General features: G+C 38.2%; 1 protein-coding gene across 1 annotated transcript in view; it reads left to right on the plus strand.

Annotated features, from left to right (window-relative positions):
- ENPP3 (ectonucleotide pyrophosphatase/phosphodiesterase 3) overlaps positions 1-22,869 on the plus strand; it is a gene marked incomplete at its 5' end in the record, with an annotated part of 107,087 nt that overhangs the window by 40,189 nt on the left and 44,029 nt on the right. The window contains 7 exon segments of the mRNA NM_001133260.1: positions 8,401-8,480; positions 11,333-11,452; positions 12,296-12,405; positions 13,918-13,983; positions 15,047-15,119; positions 20,059-20,167; positions 22,370-22,498. Coding sequence (NP_001126732.1) covers positions 8,401-8,480; positions 11,333-11,452; positions 12,296-12,405; positions 13,918-13,983; positions 15,047-15,119; positions 20,059-20,167; positions 22,370-22,498 — 687 coding nt within the window.

Genomic DNA, 22,869 nt, shown 5'->3' on the forward strand with positions numbered 1-22,869 from the left:
CTTTTCCCAATATTTTATAGTTTTCATATACAAGTCTTTCACTTTCTTAGTTAAATTTATTTCTAAGAATTTCATTATTTTCAATGTTTAGAAATGAGATTGCATAGTTAATTATTAGTACATAGAAATGCAACTGATTTTTGTATGTTGATTTTGTATCTTGCAATTTTACTGCATTTGTTAGTTCTAAATAAATTTATTTAGAGCTTTCAGTATATTTAGAGCTTTCAGTAGATAGTATCATGTCTTCTGAAAATAGGGACAGGTTTACTTATTTCTTTCCTATGTGGTTGCCTTTTTTTTTTTCTTGCCTAATTGCTCAGGCTAGAAGAGCGGACAGTCTTGCTTTGTTACGGATCTTAGGTGGAAAAATTTTCACCATTGAATAGGATGTTAGCTGTAGACTTTTCATATAATCTTTATTATGTTGAGGTAATTTTTTTCTATAGCCATGTGCCACATAACAACATTTCAATCAACAACAGACTGCATATATAATGGCGGTCCCATACATTATAATGGAGTTGGGAAATTCCCATCACCAGCTGGGCATGGTTGCTTGTATCTGCAATCCCAGCACTTCAGAAGGCCAAAGAAAGAGGATTGCTTGAGCCCAGGAGTTCAAGATCAGCCTGAGCAACAAAGTGAAACCCTGTCTCTACCAAAAAAAAAAAAATTAGCTAGGCACAATGGGGTGTGCCAGTAGTCCCAGCTACTCAGGAGACTGAGGCAGAAGGATCCCTTGAGCCTAGGAGTTCAAGGTTGCAGTGAGCTATGCTCACACCACTGCACTCCAGCCTGGGTAACAGAGCGAGTTCTTGTCTCACACACAAAAAAATCCTATCACCTAGTGATGTCATAGAAATTATAATGTCATAATGCAATGCATTATTCACATTTTTGTTGTGATGCTGGTGAAGACCTACTGCACTGCCAGTCATAAAACAGTACACATATTTATGTACATTACATCATACTTGATAATGATAATAAATGACTATTACTGGTTTATGTATTTACTATACTATACTCTTTTCAAAAGAGATGGGGTCTTGCTGTGTTGCCCAGGCTGGCTCAAACTCCTGGGCTCAGGCGATCCTCCCACCTTGGCCTTCCAAAGTGCTGAAATTACAGGCATGAGCCACTGTGCCTGGCTTATACTATACTCATACTTTGTACATTATTTTAGAGTGTACTACTACTTATTTAAAAATGTTAACTATAAAACAGCCTCAGGCAGGTTTTTCAGGAGGTATTTCAGAAGAAGGTACTGTTATCATAGAAGATGACAGCTCTATGCATATTATTGCCCCTGAAGACCTTTCAGTAGGGCAAGAGGTGGAGGTAAGACAGCGATGATGATGACCTTGACCCCACGTGGGTGTGGGCTAATGTGTGAGTTTGTGTCTTAGTTTTTGACAGAAACATTTAAAAAGTAAAAACAAAAAATTGAAAAACAAATGCTTACAGAATAAAGATATAAAGAAAATATTTTTGTACAACTGTGCAATGTGTTTATGTTTTAAACTCAGTGTTATTACAAGAGAGTCAGAAAGTTAAAAAAATTAAAAGTTCATAAAGTAGAAAAGTTACAGTAAGCTAAGGTTAATTGATTATTGAAAAAAATACATTTTAATAAATTCAGTGTATCCTAAGTGTACAGTGTTTATCAAGTCTATAGTAGTTTACAGTAGTGTCCTAAATTTTCACATTCACTCACCACTCACTCACTGACTTACTCAGAGCAACTTCCAGGCTTGCAATCATGATGAGTGGTCTGTATTATATCATATTTTCACTGTACATTTTCTATATTTAGATAGATAGGGATAAATATACAAATACCACTGTGTTACAATTGCTTACAGTACTGAATAGGATAACATGCTGTACAGATTTGTACAATAGACTTTACTATATAGCCTAGGTGCATAGTAGGCTTTACCATCTAGGTTTGCTTAAGTACACCGTATTATGTTTGCACAATGATGGAATTGTCTAACAACACATTTCTAGGAATGTATCCCTGTCTTTAAGCAATGCATGACTGACTGTATTCCTAGTTTGTTGAGAGCTTTTATCATGAGAGGGTGTTGAATTTTATCAAATGCTCTTTCTGCTTCTATTGAAATGATCATGTAATTTTTATCCCTCATTCTGTTAATGCTATATATCACATTAATTGATTTTCATGTGTTGAACCATCCTTGCACCCCAGGGATAAATCCCACATGATTGTGGTGTATAATCTTTTCATTGTGTTGTTGAATTTGGTTTGCTAGTATTTTGTTGAATATTTTTGCATCTATTTTCATCAGGAATATTAACCTGAAATTATATTTTATTGTGATGTCTGTGTAGCTTTTATATTAGGGTAATGCTAGCCTTATTCATTTGAAAGCATTCTCTTGGTCTTCAGTTTTTTGGAAGAGTTTGAGAAGAATTGGCATTAGTTCTTCAAATTTTTGGTAGAGAAATTGTCAGTGAAGCCATCTGTTCCTGGTCTTTTTCTTTGGAGGATTTTAGTTATTGATTCAATCTCCTTACTATTTATAGATTTATTCAGACTTTCTATTTATTTAAGATTCAGTCTTGGTACATTGTATGTTTCTATGAATTTATCCATTTCTACTAGGTTATTCAGTTTGTTGGCAAATAATTATTCATAGTATTCTCTTAAGAACCTTTTATATCTGCATCATCAATTGTAATGTCTCCTCTTTCTGATTTTATTATTTGAGTTTTCTCTCTTTTTCTTGGTCTAGTTAAAAGTATGTCAATTTTGTTTATCTTTTCGAAGAACCAACTCTTAGTTTCATTGATTTATTCTATTGTTTCTCTATTTTCTATTTCATTTCTTCTTTAACCTTGTTTTCTTTTTTCTGCTAACCTTGGGTTTAGTTTGTTCCTTTTTCTGTTCCTTGAGGTGCAAAATTAAATTGTTTATTTGAAATTGTTCTTCTTTCTGAATGTAGGCATTTATTACTATAACTTCCATCTTACAGCTGCTTTTGATGCATTCCATTTTCATGTTCGTTCATTTTGTTTCATGATATATTCTAATTTCTCCTTTGATTTCTTCTTTGACCCATTGGTTGTTCAAAAGTGTGTTACATAATTTCTACATTATTTGTAAATTTTTCAGTTTTCTTTGTAATATAGATTTCTAGTGTTATTCCATTGTAGTTGGGGAAAATACTTGGTATGATCCCAATTTTTTAAATATGTTAAGACTTGTTCTGTGATCTAATATGTGATCTATCCTGGAGAATGTTCCATGCATACTTGAGAAAAACGTGTTGTGTTGGGTTTAATGTTCTGTAAGAGTTCTGCTTTAAAAACAAAAAAACCTGTTGATAGTTTTATAGGGCTTCTCTTGTATATTGTGAGTTGCTTTTATTTTGCTGCTTTAAAAATTCATTGTCTTTGACTTTTGACATTTGATTATAATATGTCTTGGTGTGGATTTCTTTAGGTTCATCTTATTTAGAATCCTTCAAGCTTCCTGGATCTGGTTGCCCATTTTTCCTCCCTAGATTTGGGAGTTTTTAGCCATTATTTCTTTCTATAAACTTTCTGGTTCTTTCTCTTTTTCTTCTCCGGAAAACCCCATCATGCATATATTAATCCACATGTTGGTGTCCCACAGTTCTCTTAATCTTTCATCACTTCTTTCCATTCTTTTTTCTTTTTGCTCCTTTGCCTGAATAATTTTTAAAGGCCTGAGTTTGCCTCTCTTTGTTGAAATTCTCACTTTATTCATGCATTGTTCTTATCACCTCAATGACCATCTTTATGACGGTTGTTTTGAAATGTCTGTTAGGAAAATTGTATCTCTGCTTCATTCAGGTCAATTTCTGAAGATTTATCTTGTTCCTTTGCTTTGAACATATTTCCCCATTTATTCATTTTCCTTTACTCTCTGTGTTGACATCTGCACATTGGACAAAACAGTCACCTTTCTCAGTTTTCATGGACTGGACTTGTATAGGAGAAACCCTCGCCAGTTGGCCTGATCAGGGATTCTGGAGGCCCCTTAAACCTTCATGCTAGTCCAGCCTTGTTTCTTTGTTCTTAGGGGCCCCGAGTGTCTAGAGTACCCTAGGTCCCACTGGTGTTCCAAGATGAGTGGAACTTATCTTGGAAGGAAGCCAGCTCCTTGGGCAGTCACCAGAGAATTTGGATCATTAGATGTCTTGTCCAATTCTTTCTCTCCCCAGAGAAAAGTTGGGATCTGGATTTTGTTTTGTTTTGCTTTGTGGGGCTTTTTTTTTTTCTTCTTTCTTTTGCTTTTTTTCTCTGTGCTATGCCAGGGAGAGGGGCTATGGTGACTAATATGCTACATCAAACCAGTGTGTTTTTTCTCACTGGCTCCCAGGTGACTAGAGTATGCTAGGTTCCATTAGTGCTCCAATACAGACAAGACAGAAAAATCCAGTCCTTTGGGCAGTCCCTGGAAAAGTTGGGGCATTGGACACTTAGTGCAACTTTTCCTCCCCTGGGAGAAGCTGGGAGTTGGGGTTATTGCCTGATTTCTCTGTGCTGAGCCAAGAGCAGAAGCTGTGGTGAGTGCCTGTGTGCTAGTTCAAATCTCCTTTTTGTTCTTTGTAGCACACAGGGGACTAATAGATGTTTGGTCTCAGCTCTTCTAACTCAGGTGAGATAGAAGCCAGTTTCTCAGATAGCACCTGGAAAAATTGGAGTGTTAGATGTGTGGTCCAATTTTTTCCCTCCTTGGGGAGAAACTAAAAGTTGAGAGTTCTCTCCTGGTCATATAGCATCATTCTGGGAATGGGTATTATGTCAAAGAAATGGTTCTGTTTTTCCTACTGGTTTCAATGTATAACTGGTGTTATACTTGCCTGGTAAGCAGGAGCCTCTCAAGTAGTTTCTGGGTTTCTCACAAAGGGAATTGATTTATATGTGGCTATTGAATGATTGTGTCTGCTGTGGGAAGAGTCGTCCAAGATTTCCTATTCTGTTATCTGGGTAACATCACTCCTCTTTGCTCTCTTTTGACCCTTCTTCTTTATGTGCCAAGGGCTTGAATGCATACTCGCAACTCTGGGAAAACTGAAGCCCCTGCAGAGCTTATTATTCTTTATTTTTTTTGAGTGCTAGAAATGATACAGGCCAACATTATGGCTAATCTTTCTAAGAGGTTATTCTACTAAATTACATATAAAATGAAAGTACCTATTTTCAGCCTGTGAATACTGGTGAAAGTTTGCTACGTTTTCCATTTGTACAAATATCTTAATAATATTTCATTATGCCAGTCCTATAAGAATTTCATAAGGACTACATTGTAGTTTTTTTTTTTTTTTTTTGAGTCAGAGTCTCGCTCTGTGTGTGGTTTTTTTGTTTTTTTTTTTTTTTTTTTTTTTGAGATGGAGTCTTGCTCTGTCACCCAGGCTGAAGTGCAGTGGCATGATCTCAGCTTACTGTAACCTCTGCTTCTCGGATTCAGGCGATTCTCCTGCCTCGGCCCCCCGAGTATCTGGGATTACAGGCACACGCCACTGCACCGGGCTAATTTTTGTATTTTTATTAGAGCCAGGGTTTCACCGTGTTGGCCAGGCTGGTCTTGAACTCCTGACCTCAGGTGATCCGTCCGCCTCAGCCTCCCAAAATCCTGGGATTACAGACGTAAGCACCGTGCCCAGCCTGCATTGCAGTTTTGATCTGTACATTCTCTGGTTGCTTTACCTGCTCACCTGTTTAGACCTTTGCTGCTTCTTATAGTTCCTAGTTACTATAAACCTAGTTGCATAGGCTTATCTTATTTATATTTTCAGATTATTTTGTTTAGTACTTTCTTTTTTTAATTGTTTTTTTAGAAGTAAAATACACACGTAAACATTTTAAGGCAATATTCTAGGGTATAAGTAAAAATAAATGAACAAAACATCTTTCCTGGTGTTCCTACTTTTCCTTTGCAAAAGCAACCGCTCATTGGTTTATTGCCTGTCTTTCCAGAAGTAGTCTGTTCAAGTATAACTTAAATTATTCATATTTGGAAGAAACCATGGTAGAAGACTGTGCTTTCTGTAGGCTTTCTTCAGTAGCTGTGGTTCAAGGGCAGGTGATACAAAATGGTAGCTTGGGTCTATAGTCAGCAGATGTGTCTTGTTTATGACATCATATAACTAGGGTGGTACCATGCTTTTACAATACAGGTAGCTTAATTTGCATTTTATTTTATCCTCTAGCTTTACCCATTTAAGAATTTGAGTTTGCCACCCATGTTTCAAGGATATTAAAGCAGAAACTGACTTTATGTATCTGTTCATTGTATGAATTTTTCCCACTTAAATTATTTTAATTGTGTAAGTGGACTAGATCTCATTTTATTTTCTTGTTATATGACTTCTTAACAATATTAAATGTCTTTCCCTAATTGAGATCAAGATTTACTTATTGGTGGTATTGATTAAATAAGAAAAATAAAGGTTATTTTAATCTTATGTTTTATAAATTAAGTCCTGGAGCAGTTCTCAAACTTAAATACATTAGGATGACCTGGGGTGCTTGTTAAAAATGTAAATTTTTAGCCAGGCACAGGGGCTCACGCCTATAATCCCAGCACTTTGGGCGGGTGAGGCAGGTGGATCACTTGAGGCCAGGAGATCGAGACAAGCCTGGTCAACATAACAAAATTCCATCTCTACTAAAAAATACAAAAATTACCTGGGCGTGGTGGCGGGCACCTGTAGTTCCAGCTACTCGGAAGGCTGAGGCAGGAGTTGAACTCAGGAGGCAGAAGTTGCAGTGAGCTGAGATCACACCACTGCACTCTAGCCTGGGTGACAGAGCAAGACTCCATCTCAAAAAAAAAAAAGAGAAAGAAAAAAAAGTAGATTTTTTTGAACTCCCTTTCCTTGTTCTCCTACCTTCCAATCCCCATCAGAGAATCCTATGTAGTGGACTTGATATGGGGCCCTAGAAGGTTCTGAAGGAGGAAATTCCTGAATCAGAGGCTGGGAAGAAGACCAACCCCATGTCTATTTGAGAAAACACTCTTTGTGTTCAGCAGCAAAGCTTGTGACTTTTTGGACGACAATCAATTTCATGTTTTGTTTTGACCTAAAGAGAATCGATAATGGTGAAGCTTTATTTTAGAAGTAGAGGCAACACAATTTTGCTATGGAAAATTTCTTGTACTTCACTGCTGCAGGGGAAATAGCAATGTGCCCCAGTGGTTCTGACCTCTTTAAACAGGGTTATTGCACAGATTGAAAACAACAGAACAATGAAGCTAAATTACTGTCATACTTTGTGAAACACAGATCACAGGAAACTTCCCTGGTCTAATGGAAACTGTACTAAAAGTAAGAAGCAGTAAAGTTAGCTTAATTTGTAAACAGTACTACGTGACATGGGCTTATGCAGTTATACAAGTGAAACCCTTTTTCATTTGTCTAGACAGTAGTGTTGACTTTTGTTATATTAGATACTTTACATGTGAGAACTATCAGCTAGATGCCAATGCTATATAAAGCAAACAAACTGGCAGTGTATAATATAGAGTACATTTAGCTCAGGGGTCAACAAGCTGTGGCCCGTAGGCCAAATCTGGTTCACTCTGCTCGTTTGTGTATGGCCTGCCATATATATTGAGAATTGTTTTACTTATTTTAAAAATTATTTATTTATTTATTTGAAACAGGGTTTCACTCTGTCACCCAGGCTGAAGTGCAGTGGTGCGATGACAGCTCACTGCAGACTCCGTCTTCTGCGTTCAAACAATCCTCCCACCTCAGCCACCCGAGTAGCTAGGACTACACAGGCACATGCCACCATGCCCAGCTAATTTTTAATTTTTATACAGAAATGGGGTTTCACTGTGTTGCTTAGGTTGGCCTTGAACTCTTGAGCTCAGGTGATCTGCCGTCTCAGCCTCCCAAAGTGCTGGGATTACAGGTATGAGCCACTGGGCCTAGTCTGTTTTACATTTTTAAATGGTTGGAAGAAAGTAAGAACATTTTGTGACATATAAAAATTACCTGAATTTCAAATTTCAATGTCCATAAAGAAAGTTTTATTGGAACATGGCTATGTTCATTTGTTTATTTATTGTCTACGGATGCTTTGGGGCCTCAATGGCAGAGTGGAGGTGTTGCAACAAAGACCATATGGCCTTGCAAAGCCTAACGTGTATCACTGGCTCTTCCAGAAAAAAAATCTATACACCTTGATTTAGCTCACTCCTCTCCTAAAAGACTGACATTCCCTGGAATGGAGGAAGCTTAGAGGCCAGAATTTCAACCTCTTTCCATCTTCAACCCACTTTTTAGTTTGTTTTCTATTTTTCTGGGAGACTTTCATGTTCAGATTTTTAGTTATCAAAAAAACTGAAGAAGAAACAACTTTCTAATTTCTCACCATATTCTGTTGCAGAAACATGTGGAATTCATTCAAAATACATGAGAGCTATGTATCCTACCAAAACCTTCCCAAATCATTACACCATTGTCACGGTAAGTGCTTGACCAAGTGGTAAGACAGGCCAAAGACCAGAACTGGCCACATAAGACAGACATGTCTGGGCAGGAACTGACCGAGTTCTGTGACTTACCCTTCTCAAGCACATGTGGGGATAGTTCATGGCTGAATTCAGGCTGGGAAGGAATGGCTCAATATGAGGCCAATCCAGGGCTGTGAGGCATGAAATATGAATAAGTGTCCAGCATTAGGTTAATTCACCTGTGTCGAGCCCAAAACAGACCCCTTGACGTGAGAAATACCATTTTCCTCTGGTCTTTCGATTGCCCTTTGTTTATCTGAGGGTCTGCTGGGAACAGTAGGCTATATATAGGGACAACTACTTTGATGTGGGAAATTTTGTTCTTTCCTAGTCTTTTCATTACAATTAACTTGATAGAACTTCTTTTTCATAAATGAATTCACACTGTCTACATCTCTTTAGATAAAGCAATAAAAGCAAGTGATATAAAAAGATGTAGGTAGAATGTATAAAAAGTGTATAAAAAGATGTAGGTAGAATGATTAAAATGAGCTCAAATAAAAATTAAATTATTTAAAATAGATAGATTTATAACACATTTTAAGGCATCCGCTGCCTCAAAGGATATTTGTGTCTTTATTACTTTGAGTTTTAATCTTTTATTACTATGGAATAGTAACCATGACATTTAAATTTTAACCCCCACACAAATGTATGTATGTATTCTCATTAGTCGCAGATTCTGTATTTGTGGGTTTGCTTACTCGCTAAAATTTATTTGTAACCCCCAAATCAATAAGTATAGTGCATTTGTGGTCATTGGCAGCCATCACAAAGAAGCACAAAAAGTTGAGTTGCCCAATGCTTATGTTCCTAGCTAAGGTCTAACCAGGAGACATTCTGCTTTCTTGTTTTAGCTGTCATACTATAAACAAGTACCATTTTCACAATCTTACTGTCTATTGAATGCCATACTTTTTATATGCTCGTGCTTTTTTGGGGGTGATTTCACTGGTTAAAATGGTTCCCTTGCATAGTGCTGATGTGGTTTCTGGTGTTCCTAAGAGCAAGAAGTCTATGAATTGCCTTACAGAGGAAATAGGTGTATTAGGTAAACTTCGCTGAGGCATGAGTGATAGTGAACCAACAATATACATAAATAATGTGACTTTAAACAAAAACACTCATAAAAGAAGGTTATGTTTATGTATTGATCAGAAGACAAAAATGTCATTATCAGAGGCTCTCAGGAACCTAACTCTATATTTTTCCTAGAAGCAATGGTTCAGTAATCATTAATTTAGTGTTCATGACAACTTTATAGGCTATAACTACTATGAATAATAATAATTGACTATATATACATAAATATATACCATATATACATATATGTATACATAAAATAGGGATTATGCACAAATGCAATTAATTTACTATTTATATATTTTTATACATATATATGCATACATATTCATATACATAACAATGTTCTAAAATAATGACCCTAAAATCTATAGGCATTTAATGAAAATGTGTGGAATGATTAAATAAATGTGTGGGATTGGATTAAATAAATGATTGGATGGATATGTGGGTGGATGGCAGGAAAGATGGATAGAGACTTGGCAGGCTGCCTTTAAAATGCTGGTAACACCCTTTAATTCAATTTAGCCAGGATATTTGATATATAGAAAGCTTCTATCTAGTAAATTCCTTGCTATTATTGATAATATAACCAGTGGCTAACTATTGTTCTAATATGGGAAACTTTAACAAACAGTTAATTAAACAGTTATTAAGCACACAAAAGTTATATTAACACCATCAGCACAAGCCATCAGCCTAATGTCACTTATTTGCTGCTATAAACCATGGTAGAACTAGAAAAAATATATATGTATACACACTTGGCCCTCCATATGTGTGGGTTCTGAATCTGTGGATTCAACTAACTGTGGATTGAAAATATTTGGGTGGAATCAACCTAAATGCCCATCAATGACAGACTAGATAAAGAAAGTGGTACATATACACCATGGAATATTATGCAGCCATAAAAAAGCAAGCTCATGTTTTTTGTGGGAACATAAATGGAGCTGGAGATTATCATCCTTAGCAAACTAAATACCACACATTCTCCTTATAAGTGGGAGCTAAATGATAAGAACTTACTAACGCAAAGAGGAAACAACAGACACCGGGGTCTGCTTGAGGTGGGAGGGTGGGAGGAGGGAGAGGAGCAGAAAATATAACTATTGAGTACTGGCTTAATACCTGGGTGATGAAATAATATGTACAACAAACCCCTATGACACATGTTTACCTGGGTAACAAACCTTCACATGTACCCCCAAACCTAAAATAAAAGTGGAAGAAAGAGAGAAAGAAAAGAAAGACAGACAGACAGGAAGGAAGGAAGAAAGAAAGAAAGAAAGAAAAAGAAAATATTTGGAAAAAAATTGCATCTGTACTGAACATGTACAGACTTTTTTTGTCACTATTCCCTAAACAATACAACAATGATTGACATAACATGTATATTGCATTAGCTATTATAAGTAATCTAGAGATGATTAAAATATATAGGAGGGTATGCATAGGTTATATGCAAATCCCAAGCCATTTTCTAGCAGGGACTTAAACATCTTCTGATTTTGGTACCTGAGGGAGGTCATGGAACTAATGCCCTATGAAAGCCAAGGGATGACAGTATCTCCTGATATTTAAGTTCAGGTCCAGGTGTTTTACACTGAAAGGTATATAGTACCTTTCCTAGGTATGAGTAATAGATCGTGTGCTATTTTAATTTAAATTTCTATTTTACTAATATTTTATCTTACATCTTTTTTGAAATTATCATTTTAGGGCTTGTATCCGGAGTCACATGGCATCATTGACAATAATATGTATGATGTAAATCTCAACAAGAATTTTTCACTTTCTTCAAAGGAACAAAATAATCCAGCCTGGTGGCATGGGCAACCAGTATGTAGCATTCTACACGTGGCAACTGAAGTAACCTCCATTTCTCAGTGTGACAGGAGGTCACTCTTCTCACTCAGTGGAGCAAGTTCTATGTCACCCATCTAGTTTCTAAGGGCTGAGGGTGGGAAGGTGTTTTACCACTATTTGTAACTTGAATTTTTAAAACATTTATGGTTGTTAACTCAAATAGCTATGTTTAAACTTAGGTGTTGGGTTATAAATGTATCTATCTGGAAGTTACTCAGAAAGATTATCTGTTAATGTTTTTCCTCATTTTGTTTTGTAAGTCTTTTTTTCTCTTTTTTTTTTTTTTTTTGAGACGGAGTCTTGCTCTGTCGCCAGGCTGGAGTGCAGTGGTGCGATCTCGGCTTACTGTAACCTCCGCTTCTCAGGTTCAGGTTCAAGCACTTCTCCTGCCTCAGCCTCCCGAGTAGCTGGGACTACAGGCATGCACCACCACGCCCAGCTAATTTTTTTGTATTTTTAGTAGAGGTGGGGTTTCACCATGTTGGCCAGGATGATCTCGATCTCCTGACCTTGTGATCCACCTGCTTTGGCCTCCCAAAGTGCTGGGATTACAGGTTGTAATTCTTTTAAAGGGAGAGAGGAACCATCCAATTTTACCAGTTTGAAAAAAAATGATCCTGCTTCTTAGTAGCTTGCTACGTTTTTGATTTTTGAGGCAGATTCTTAGATAATTATCTTTTAATTGCTACAAAGATTAAAATTTCAATTTTAATACATGTTGCAACTATTAACCTTGTTTAGTTTCTAGTAAGGTACACCATTTCTACCCAAAGTAATTATTGACTTTCGCTTATCCTAAATTTTCTCTTCTTACAGATGTGGCTGACAGCAATGTATCAAGGTTTAAAAGCCGCTACCTACTTTTGGCCCGGATCAGAAGCGGCTATAAATGGCTCCTTTCCTTCCATATACATGCCTTACAACGGGTAGTGAAGCACTTTCAGATATTCTCCCAGCTAGGCAGAAATGATCAGGATGTTTTTTGTCTTAATCTTGGCGGCAATTCTATTAATCCAGTTGTTTAAGCCAAAAATCTTGGGAATCACCATTGATTCCTTTCCTTTATGTCACTCAAGCTGTCTCTCAGTAAATGCTTTTGGCTCTAATTAAAAATCTATGTAGCCTGAGAACTTTTTATTACCTCTAGCATTACCACTCTGGTTCGAGCTGTCATCTCTTGCCTGTATTAACTGCAGTTGCCTCTTTACTCATCTCTCTGCTTCTTATCCTTTGTAATCTAGTCTCATCCCACCCACCAGAGGGATTCCTTTAAAATGCAAGTCCAGCCGGGTGTGGTGGCTCATGCCTGTAATCCCAACAGTTTGGGAGACTGAGGTGGGCTGATCACCTGAGGTCAGGAGTTCAAGACCAGCCTGGCCAACATGGTGAAACCCTGTCTCTACCAGAAGAAAAAATACAAAAATTAGCCGGGCATGGTGGCGCATTGCCTCTAATCCTGGCTACTCTGGAGGCTGAGGTGGGAGAATAACTTGAACCCAGGAGGCAGAGGTTGCAGTGAGCTGAGATCAGGGGCTCCTGCAGTGTAGTCCAGCCTGGGCGACAGAGCGCGACTCCGTCTCAAGTGAATAAAATAAAATGCAAGTCCAATTATGGCATTATTTTGCACCAAAAACTTCAATGGCTCCCTGTGTCACTCAGAGTAAAAGCTTACAAGGCCCTGTGTGGCATGACCTCTGGTGTCCCCTTACCTCTCAGACCTCCCCATCTGCTCCTCCCTTGGGTGCTCACTCTGAACTCCTTGGTGGACTAGACTTGCTTCTGCTGCAGGACATTGCACTGGCTGTTCGACCTCCCCGAGATGATTTGCTCTATGGATCCGAATGCCTACTCTTTCCCTGCCTTCCGGCTCTGTTGAAAAATTACCTTCTCAATATTGTCTTACCCCAGTTATACTTAAGATTTAAAATTTCAAGCCACCTTCATCTCAGTTACTCTGCTCTAGTTTATTTTTGTCCACAGCATTTATCACCTTTTAATACACTATATAATTTATTTTTATATTAGGTCTATTGTTTCTTACTTGTCTTCCTGCACTACAATGTAATCTTTGGTTTGCTCACTGATAAATTCTGTTTTGAATGAACAAACAGTATCCAGCAATAGATGTTCAACATATGCATGTGCATACATTTTTAAAAATTGAATGAATGGATCATAATCAATTGTCTTTTATTTTAGGAGAAACTGAAGGAGAGAAGGGTGGGGTGAAATAAAACAATCTACATTTCATTTATAGTGCTGCAAGTGTATCTATAAACAGAAATCCCTTTGAATAATACTGAATACCTTCCAGTATTGTGATTATATAGGAACACAAAATGGGTAGCTGAAGATATTAACCTTTCTGAATAGGAATGTAATGGAGTTATTCTTGATTTGATTCATTTTAAAGAATTATTTCTACCCTATTTTTTCAGAAGTGTCCCATTTGAAGAGAGGATTTCTACACTGTTAAAATGGCTGGACCTGCCCAAAGCTGAAAGGTAATGTCTAGTGTCAGAAAAGTGCTGGCATAGTGGCATATATATGGGTAAAAAATTAAGTTTTTTTTTTACTTTAAATTACAATTTTTGGCTATTTTTGAAACGACATGGCATTGCCTTTTAATGGACACTTTTCATGAATTATTCCTGGCTGGGCGGGGGGTCTCACTCATGTAATCCCAGCACTTTGGGAGGTTGAGGCAGGAGGATCACTTGAGCCCAGGAGTCCCAGACCAGCCTGGACAACACAGTGAGACACTGCCTCTAAAAAATTGTAAAGAAATTAGCTGGGCATGGTGGTATGCAGTTGTAGTCCTAACTACTTGGGAGGCTGAGGCGGGATGATCACTTGAGCCCAGAAGTTTGAGGCTGCAGTGAGCTATGATCATGCCACTGCCCTCCAGCCTGGATGACACAGTGAGATCTGTCTCAAAAATTAAAAAAGGAAATTATTCCTGAGAGCTGGTAACTTTTTGTTTTTGAAAATGTGGTTGACATTGTTAACAACAGAGATAGAGCCAGCACCAGGGAGCAGAGGCAAATATCACAGAACCAGAGCCAGATATGGAATGGAGCAGAGCTGAGAGCAGGCCTGACACTCAGTTATAAGGACTGACTCCAAGAGCCAGAGGTGCTTCATCAAGCCCATACCCACAGATTGGAGTGAGGGAAGGCTAATCAGGAGCTCCAGGTAAACAGTGCATCAGAAACCAGACACCAGAAGAAAGAACTTGGTATAACAGAACCAAGAATCAGCAAAAAGTCAGAAACCAGGAAACAGAAAGGACTGGGACACGCCAAAAGTGGTCTTAACTGCAAGAACAAAACAGTTTCACAATAGGGGCGTACCACTGCTTGTATCTGGGAAGGTCTTATTTACTTCCTGTTAGGAAACCTGTCCTTGCTGGAGCCAAGTAGAACTACCAGGTCTGAACAAAGAGGAGGAGGTTAGAGAGAAAGAAAAGGCAATGGCCACCAAGCCCAAGATCTACAAAATCCCCCAATCCAGCCTGTAAGTTTATTGCAAATTGATAATATATTTCTGTTTCAATTTTACCCCTAGACCCAGGTTTTATACCATGTATTTTGAAGAACCTGATTCCTCTGGACATGCAGGTGGACCAGTCAGTGCCAGAGTAAGTTGTTGTTTTTTTTTTTTTTTTTTTTTTTTAAATAATGTAAAATCATCTAACCCTAACTCACAAAACAAAATAGTATTCTTTAACTTCTGCTGAGCACAAATGTATTTGATACATACACAAGAAGATCAAAATAGTTAAAGATATAAAAGGGATGCCATGGTTCAACTGCCTACTTAACCATAAAATAGTTGAAATTCTGGAAAGGACAACTGCCTTATTAACTATATATTGAATCATTTGAAAAGCCCTCATTGAATATTAGATGTGGCACTGTTGTTGCATATAATGAAAACCTCAAGGCTAGATACTATACAAGCCAATTCATACTAATGTGGTGCATTTCAGGCTAAGTCACCTGCAAGTCCATTGTGGTATATCCAGCCGTCTACTCCCTCACAATTCATTTATAAGTTCCTTATAATTGGATTTAACATGTTATTGCCTCAGGCAGAGTTATTTCCCTTCTAGGCTCCCATTATCATTGAAGTGGACTCTCTAATATGGGTTTATTTATTGTCTAGGCCATTCTGTTCTGATTTTACTACACAAACATAGTCCTTAAATATTGCTTTTAACAAAACAAGCCATTCTGTCTTCTAAACTCCGCTAAAGCCTCTATTGTCTTGGACACAGTGGCAAGTTGCAAAGGCTGCCATGAATATGGCATTTCCCCACCCCATGGAAACTCGTTGAACAATTGTCCTCAATTGGAATGTAAGCATATTCGTTCTGGCAGCATGCCTTTGCAATTTCTCAGAAAAGCTTTTTTTTTTCTTCCTTCCTATTAGGCCAAAATGATTCCTAATATAAGGACTTACTCAAGCCTCACCACTTTTAAGCCTTGGGCCTCTGTTGTATTCCTGCACAGCTCTAGACTGTATCACAGAATTGCACGCCTTTTCAGGTTACTCTAAGCGTGAACTATCTAAAATATATTCACGATGCCTTCTTTTCCCTTTCTTTCTTTCTTTCTTTCTTTCTTTTCTTTCTTTCTTTCTTTCTTTCTGATGGAGTCTTGCTCTGTCACCCAGGCTGGAGTGCAGTGGCGCAATCTCGGCTCTCTGCAACCTCCATGTCCTGGGTTCAAGCAGTTCTCCTGTCTCAGCCTCTTCAGTAGCTGGGACTACAGGCATGCGCCACCACTCTAGGCTAATTTTTGTATTTTTAGTAGAGACAGGGTTTCACCATTTTGGCCAGGATGGTCTTGAACTCCTGACCTCAGGCGATCCACCTGCCTCAGCCTCCCAAAGTGCTGGGATTACAGGCATGAACCACTGCACCCAGCCATTCTTTTCTATTTTAACTGTTAGCCGTGTTTGATATGATTTGTCATTTGAGAAGGGACACTCTATTTGCATTCGTTGCACCTTAGGAGCTGACTTGAGATTAGGCACCATGTCCTTTTGTTTTTTTTTTTTCCCATTCAGTGGTCTAGTTCAAAACCCAAGTACATTTTAAGTATAATTTTGAAAAGTGCTGCAAAGGAAAGGATCGGGGTTCCCCAAGAGATCTATGTAGGCAGTCTCAATCTAGTCTAAAGTAGGGTGCAAACTTGGGCTGGTTAGGAGACTATCCTCTGAGTGACAAAAAGGAAACAGAATTTGCAAGTGGTCTTATTGAAGAAGGAGCTGTGCACATTGGAGGAACACATAAAATGAACAAATGGTCTGACAAACAAATGGCTAGATGGCTCAGCAAGTAGACAGTGTGATCATGGTAAGAATAATAGTAGCAGCTCACCCTTATTTGTGTTCTGCTGTGCCAGAGCTGTTGGACAAGCTATAAGAATTATCTCCCACCAATGTCTGCAGCATTGTGGAACAGGGAAGAGGGCTAAGAGGAAGCCCAGAGAAGGAGTCAGGCACCAAATCCTGCAGGGCCTTGCAGGTCCTTGCAGGCTAGAAAAAGTACAGTAAGAAGCATTGAAGCATTGTAATAAAGGAGGTGACAGGACCAGATCTGTGTGTATTTAGAGATCACTTTTATTATGTAAGAGGAATGGGTTGGAGGAAGCAGGGGAAAGTGGGGAGAGACAGGTTAGCTTTCCCAACATTCCAGAAAAGAGATAACAGTGATTTGGACTAAGGAAGAGGCAACCATTGTGGATGGAAGAAGATATAACTGAGATTCATTTAGGAGACAGACTTGGCATGACTTAATGTGAGTTGGGTGAGGGGGTTGGGGGATCAAGATTGATTTCCTAGTTTCTATCGTGTGCCAGCAGGTGGTCCTATTTATAGTAATAAGACCACTAAAGGAGGGTAAGTTTGGGGAGATGCTTGTTTTGCAATTGAGGTGCCTGTGATGTCCAAATGAGGATGTCCAGAAGGCAAATAAATGTGGATTTAAAGCTCAAAGGAGGTGAAGATCTGGGATATTGGCAGCATATAGATGGTGCACAGAAGTGGAGATGGCCTAAGGAGAAAGCAAAGAGAGAAAATAGAAGGGTTAGGACCAAATGTCACTTAAAACTTGAGAAGAAGAGGCAAATGAATGGAAGTCGAAGGTTTTGTGACTTCTTAATTATTATTGTTAGTTTTAATCACATACCTTTATTCAGAGTTAATATGACTTATAAATTGACAGTAAAAAGGCTATTTTAGTTTATTTTGGCCCATTCACTAAGTGGAAAACTTATCACAAGCTACTCAATTGTTGCCCGTTATAGGAATTTCTTGTTTCTTTCCTTTGGTTGGGTGAGAGTTGGGAACTGGCATTTCACATTCTATGGAGTGTATACTTCATGACAGAATCTGGGTTCAAGAAATATGTAATGATTTGGGTTGCATGATCCCTTTCCTGTGAGAACTCATGCTCTCCTTGAGAGGCAGACAGGTACACAGATGATTTCAAAACTGTAAAGAGTCCAATGGCAGCCATATGCCAGGGTGCTGGCAGAGGACAGAAGAGGAGGGGTTCTTGGTGTGGTTGGGGGAGTGAATCAGATGACTATGTAAAAGGAACGTTATGTCATGACAACAGGTGGAAACAGTAACTCTCGCTGGCAAACCGAAGTGCAGGTCACACTAAGACTGAAGGCCAGGAAAGCATCTTGGAGTTGATGATGGATTGAGCTGTAGATAGAGAGTGGCTTGTGTTCAAGTCCTGCTCTGTCCCTTATTAACTGAAGGACTGTGAACATGTCACTTAACTTCTTTAAACCTCAAGTTTCCTGACCTTTACAACTGACTATTCCAGTAGCACTATCCATGAATATTTGCTGTGAAGATTTCAAGAGATAATGCACTAAAGACCTTAACTCTATCAGGCTTGTAAAATTCCTTCTCAAAAAAAGAAAAAGAAGAGGCAATAATTGTTATAATAGCACTCTGAGAGATAAAACATTTCTTTTCCCAATCCATTGCTATTATGCTTTCTAATTCACTGGAAAAAAAACCACAGAAAATTTACATCAGTGAAATTTACTTGAACTTTATGTCAGTTCCATGATTATATTCATAAAGTGTAGAAAATTAAAAAACACAAAGGAGTGAGTATAAACAATAAAATAAAAATGAACTCCAATTCTACTATTTAGAGACAACCACTGTCAATAGTACTTTGATATATTTCCTTATAGTTTTCTGTGTATGCATGTTTACTAAGAAATGCTAAATATATTTCAAAACAAAATCAGGATTATGCAATATGTATACAGTTTGGTTTTCATTTTTATTGCTTAACATTGTTTTGTGACTATTTTCCTATGCCATTGTTTTTTTGTGGGGGATGGGGAGAGGGAGTTTTACTCTTTCACCCAGACTGGAGTGAAGTGGTGCAATCTTGGCTCACTGCCCCCCCAGGATTCAAGTGATTCTCCTGCCTTAGCTTCCCGAGTAGCTGGGATTATAGGTGCCTGCCAGCACGCCCAACTAATTTTTGCATTTTTAGTAGAGATGGGGTTTCACCATTTCGGCCAGGCTTGTCTCGAACTCCTGACTTCAGGTGATCCACCTGCCTCAGCCTCCCAAAGTGTTAGGATTACAGGCGTGAGCCACCACACCCTGCCCCACTGTTCTTTAAAAGTATCTTTTCATGGATATAGAGTAAGTCTTCTTAAGAATGTGTCATCATTTATTTTTCCTTGTGGCCAAGCGTGTTAGCTCACACCTGTAATTCCAACACTTTGAGAGGCTGAGGCAGGAGGATCACTTGAGCCCAGGAGTTTGAGAACAGCCTGGAAAACTTAATGAGATCGAATCTCTACAAAAAATTAAAGAATTAGCCAGGCATGATGGTGTCCACCTGTGGTGCTAGCTACTCAGGAGGCTGAGACAGGAGGATTGCTTTAGTTCATAAGATCAAAGCTGCAGTGAGCTGTGATTGTGCCACTGTACTCTAGCCTGGGCAACAGAGTAAGACCCTGTCCCTAAAAATAAATAAATAAATAAATAAATAATTTTTCCTTGCATTTAAATTATAAATCAATAATGTGATGACTGTGTTTGTATGCCAATCTCCATTTGTACTCCAAGTGTTGACTTAGGACAAATGCCCAGAAGTAGAATTATTGAGTTACAGATGCTCTTTTTAACTCCCTGGAAACCTATTGTCACATGACCCTCTGGAATGTATGTGACCCTTAGGCTGTCTTAGAAGTATCTGTCCACTCTTCTTTCTAATGAGAGCATCACTATGAAAATATTTACAGTTGAATAGTGTTTGTTGACGTTCAACATGGCTTCACGTATTTATTGGCCAGCAGTCTATCTTCCTTTGTAGGAAGTATGGTTTAGATTTTTGTTTATAGAAATTTAGGGAATTGGTATTTGATGAATATGGTAGCATGGGTGCTAGTGCTGGGCTCTGATGTTCTGTTTCAAAACCAGCAATTTCAGAGATGGAGATGTGTTTAATTTTTACTTGATTAGATAACGATTTGGCTAATTAAGACAATTCATTACGACAATCTTAACTCCAAATTATTTTTTAGGTAATTAAAGCCTTACAGGTAGTAGATCATGCTTTTGGAATGTTGATGGAAGGCCTGAAGCAGCGGAATTTGCACAACTGTGTCAATATCATCCTTCTGGCTGACCATGGTATGCTTATAAAAAACATTCTTATTTTATCATTGACTATAATTTATCACTTCAGAAATCATACACAAATAATAGTGATATTTTAAAATCTCTACTTCCAGACCTAAAGTCTCTTGAAGAAGCAAGGAATGAATTGTGGTAGAATGTAATGAAAAGAGGACTACATTAAATTTTCTAGTTTAATTATTCTAATACCCCTGAAAACCTACCCACAGACACTATGTTTTGTAAAAGTGGAGTTAATGATATTTAACAGGGATGTGGTTGGGTTTTTATTCAACTAGAAAGTGCTTTGGGGCCTTCTTTCCAGCCATGATTTGATCATGTAGATTGGCTGCAGTTTACTGAAATTGGCAAGTTTTGCCACACTGTGTGTATTTTTTTTTTAGTTATGTAAATAGATGTGTGTTTATTCATAGCTTTTCATCTTTAAAGTTACTGTCACCTCACATTTCTCTACTTGAGGTTAACTCTTGATTTTGATTAACCTGAATGTTAAAGGAAGTGAAACAGTGGAGACACCCTCTCCCACCTCACGCAAAATGCATTCACAGTTTTGAAGTACATATGCACTCATTCTACAGGTTTTTTGTTTTTTTTTTTTTTTTTTGAGATGGAGTCTTGCTCTGTCACCCAGGCTGGAGTACAGTGGCCCAATCTTGGCTCACTGCGAGCTCCGCCTCCTGAGTTCATGCCATTCTCCTGCCTCAGCCTCCTGAGTAGCTGGGGTTACAGGCACCCACCACCATGCCCAGCTAATTTTCTTGTATTTTTAGTAGTGATGGGGTTTCACCGTGTTAGCCAGGTTAGTCTCGATCTCCTGACTTTGTGATCCGCCCACCTCGGCCTCCCAAAGTGCTGGGATTACAGGTGTGAGCCACTGGGCCTGGCCTCTACAGATATTTTTTTAAGTGCCTACTCAATGATAGGTACTTTCCTAGATATGGAGTAGATCCTTCCTAGCTAGGATGGTCAAACTGTCTTCTTGAGGAGGACATTTAAAGTCAAGCCCCAATATCTGTGAAGGGACCAGCCATGGGGCATGAGGAGGAAAAAGAGTGTGTCTGCAGAACTTTTGTTCGTATTTTAGAACATCCAGATAACGGGAAACATAGTAATGTATTTTTTAAAATTCTAAGGTAGTTCCCTAACACTTTGCCTTATTGTTCTAAAATTACACAGAAACTTTTGATGTACATTTTGTTAAAAGAAATTAATTAAAATAATAATTTATATGCAAGCCAGGCACCATGGCTCAGGCCTGTAATCCCTGCACTTTGGGAGGCCTAGGCGGGTGGATCACCTGAGGTCAGGAGTTCAAGACCAGCCTGGCCAATATGGTGAAACCCCATCTCTACTAAAAATACAAAATTAGCTGGGTGTGGTGGCACACACCTGTAGTCCCAGCTACTTGGGAGGCTGAGACAGGAGAATCACTTGAACCCAGGAAGCGGAGGCTGCAGTGAGGCGAGATCACACCACTGTGCTATAGCCTGGGCAACAGAGCAAGACTCTATCTCCAAAAAAAAAAAAAAATTCATATGCAGTCTGAAAAATCTTCAAATAAAAAAGGTTAACTACCAAATCTTTTTATAGCACATACTCCTTATATAAATTTAAATTACTTTATACTTTTTTTTGAGACAGAATTTTGTTCTGTCACTTAGGCTGGAGTGCAGTGGCACGATCTCAGCTCACTGCAACCATCACCTTTGAGGTTCAAATGATTCTCGTGCCTTAGCCTCTCAAGTAGATGGGACTATAGAGGCACGCCACCATGCCTGGCTAACTTTTGTATTTTTTGGTAGAGATGGGGTTTATCATGTTGGCTAGGCTGGTCTCGAAGTCCTGGCCTCAAGCGAGCCTCCCACCTCGGCCTCCCAAAGTGTTAGGATTTCAGGTGTGAGCCACAGAGCACAGCCTAAATAATATACTTTTAAAGGTAGAAGTTACTTCCGTTAATCTATTATACATTGAACAAATGATCTGTTTATAATACCCATCTGTTCTTCCTACAGACATGACCCTTCTCCACTGCCACAGTTTTCTGCCAGAGTAAAGCAATAGGGTGAATTGTGTAAATTCTCAGTGAAGCTTAGTTTGGGATCTGTAACATAAAATGTCTTCTATTTGACAAGACAGAAATCAACCGTTGCCATTTACATACGTTCAGTGGATTATTATGATTATTTTTTGATTCAGGAATGGAGCAGACTTATTGTAACAAGATGGAATACATGACTGATTATTTTCCCAGAATAAACTTCTACATGTACGAAGGGCCTGCCCCCCGCATCCGAGCTCATAATGTACCTCATGACTTTTTTAGTTGTAAGTATGAAAACACCTATATGAAAAGAAGGGTAAAACTGAAAATGAATAACCGTAGTCCACTAATTCTAAGAGGAAGTTGGGATTATCAGACCCTCTACTGACTTCTTGAGAAGACCACAGAGAAACAAGTAGGAAATTCCCATGCTTAAGTACAGTCTATAAAGTCTATGGTAATATCTAATATTGTTAGGTTGAAATATATCCTACTCAGTTCTAAATGCTAAAATAATTCTTTACTTGAAATAATTTTTAATATAATTTTACCAGATCACAGTTATTAATAAGTGAATGTATCAAATTCACCTGAGTGGTTCACATTCTTTGCATTTGTTCATTATCAATTGTGACATCATTTATTTCTTTTTCTT

This window comes from Pongo abelii, chromosome 5, assembly GCF_028885655.2.
Source record: "Pongo abelii isolate AG06213 chromosome 5, NHGRI_mPonAbe1-v2.0_pri, whole genome shotgun sequence".
NCBI classification, from domain to species: Eukaryota; Metazoa; Chordata; class Mammalia; order Primates; family Hominidae; genus Pongo; species Pongo abelii.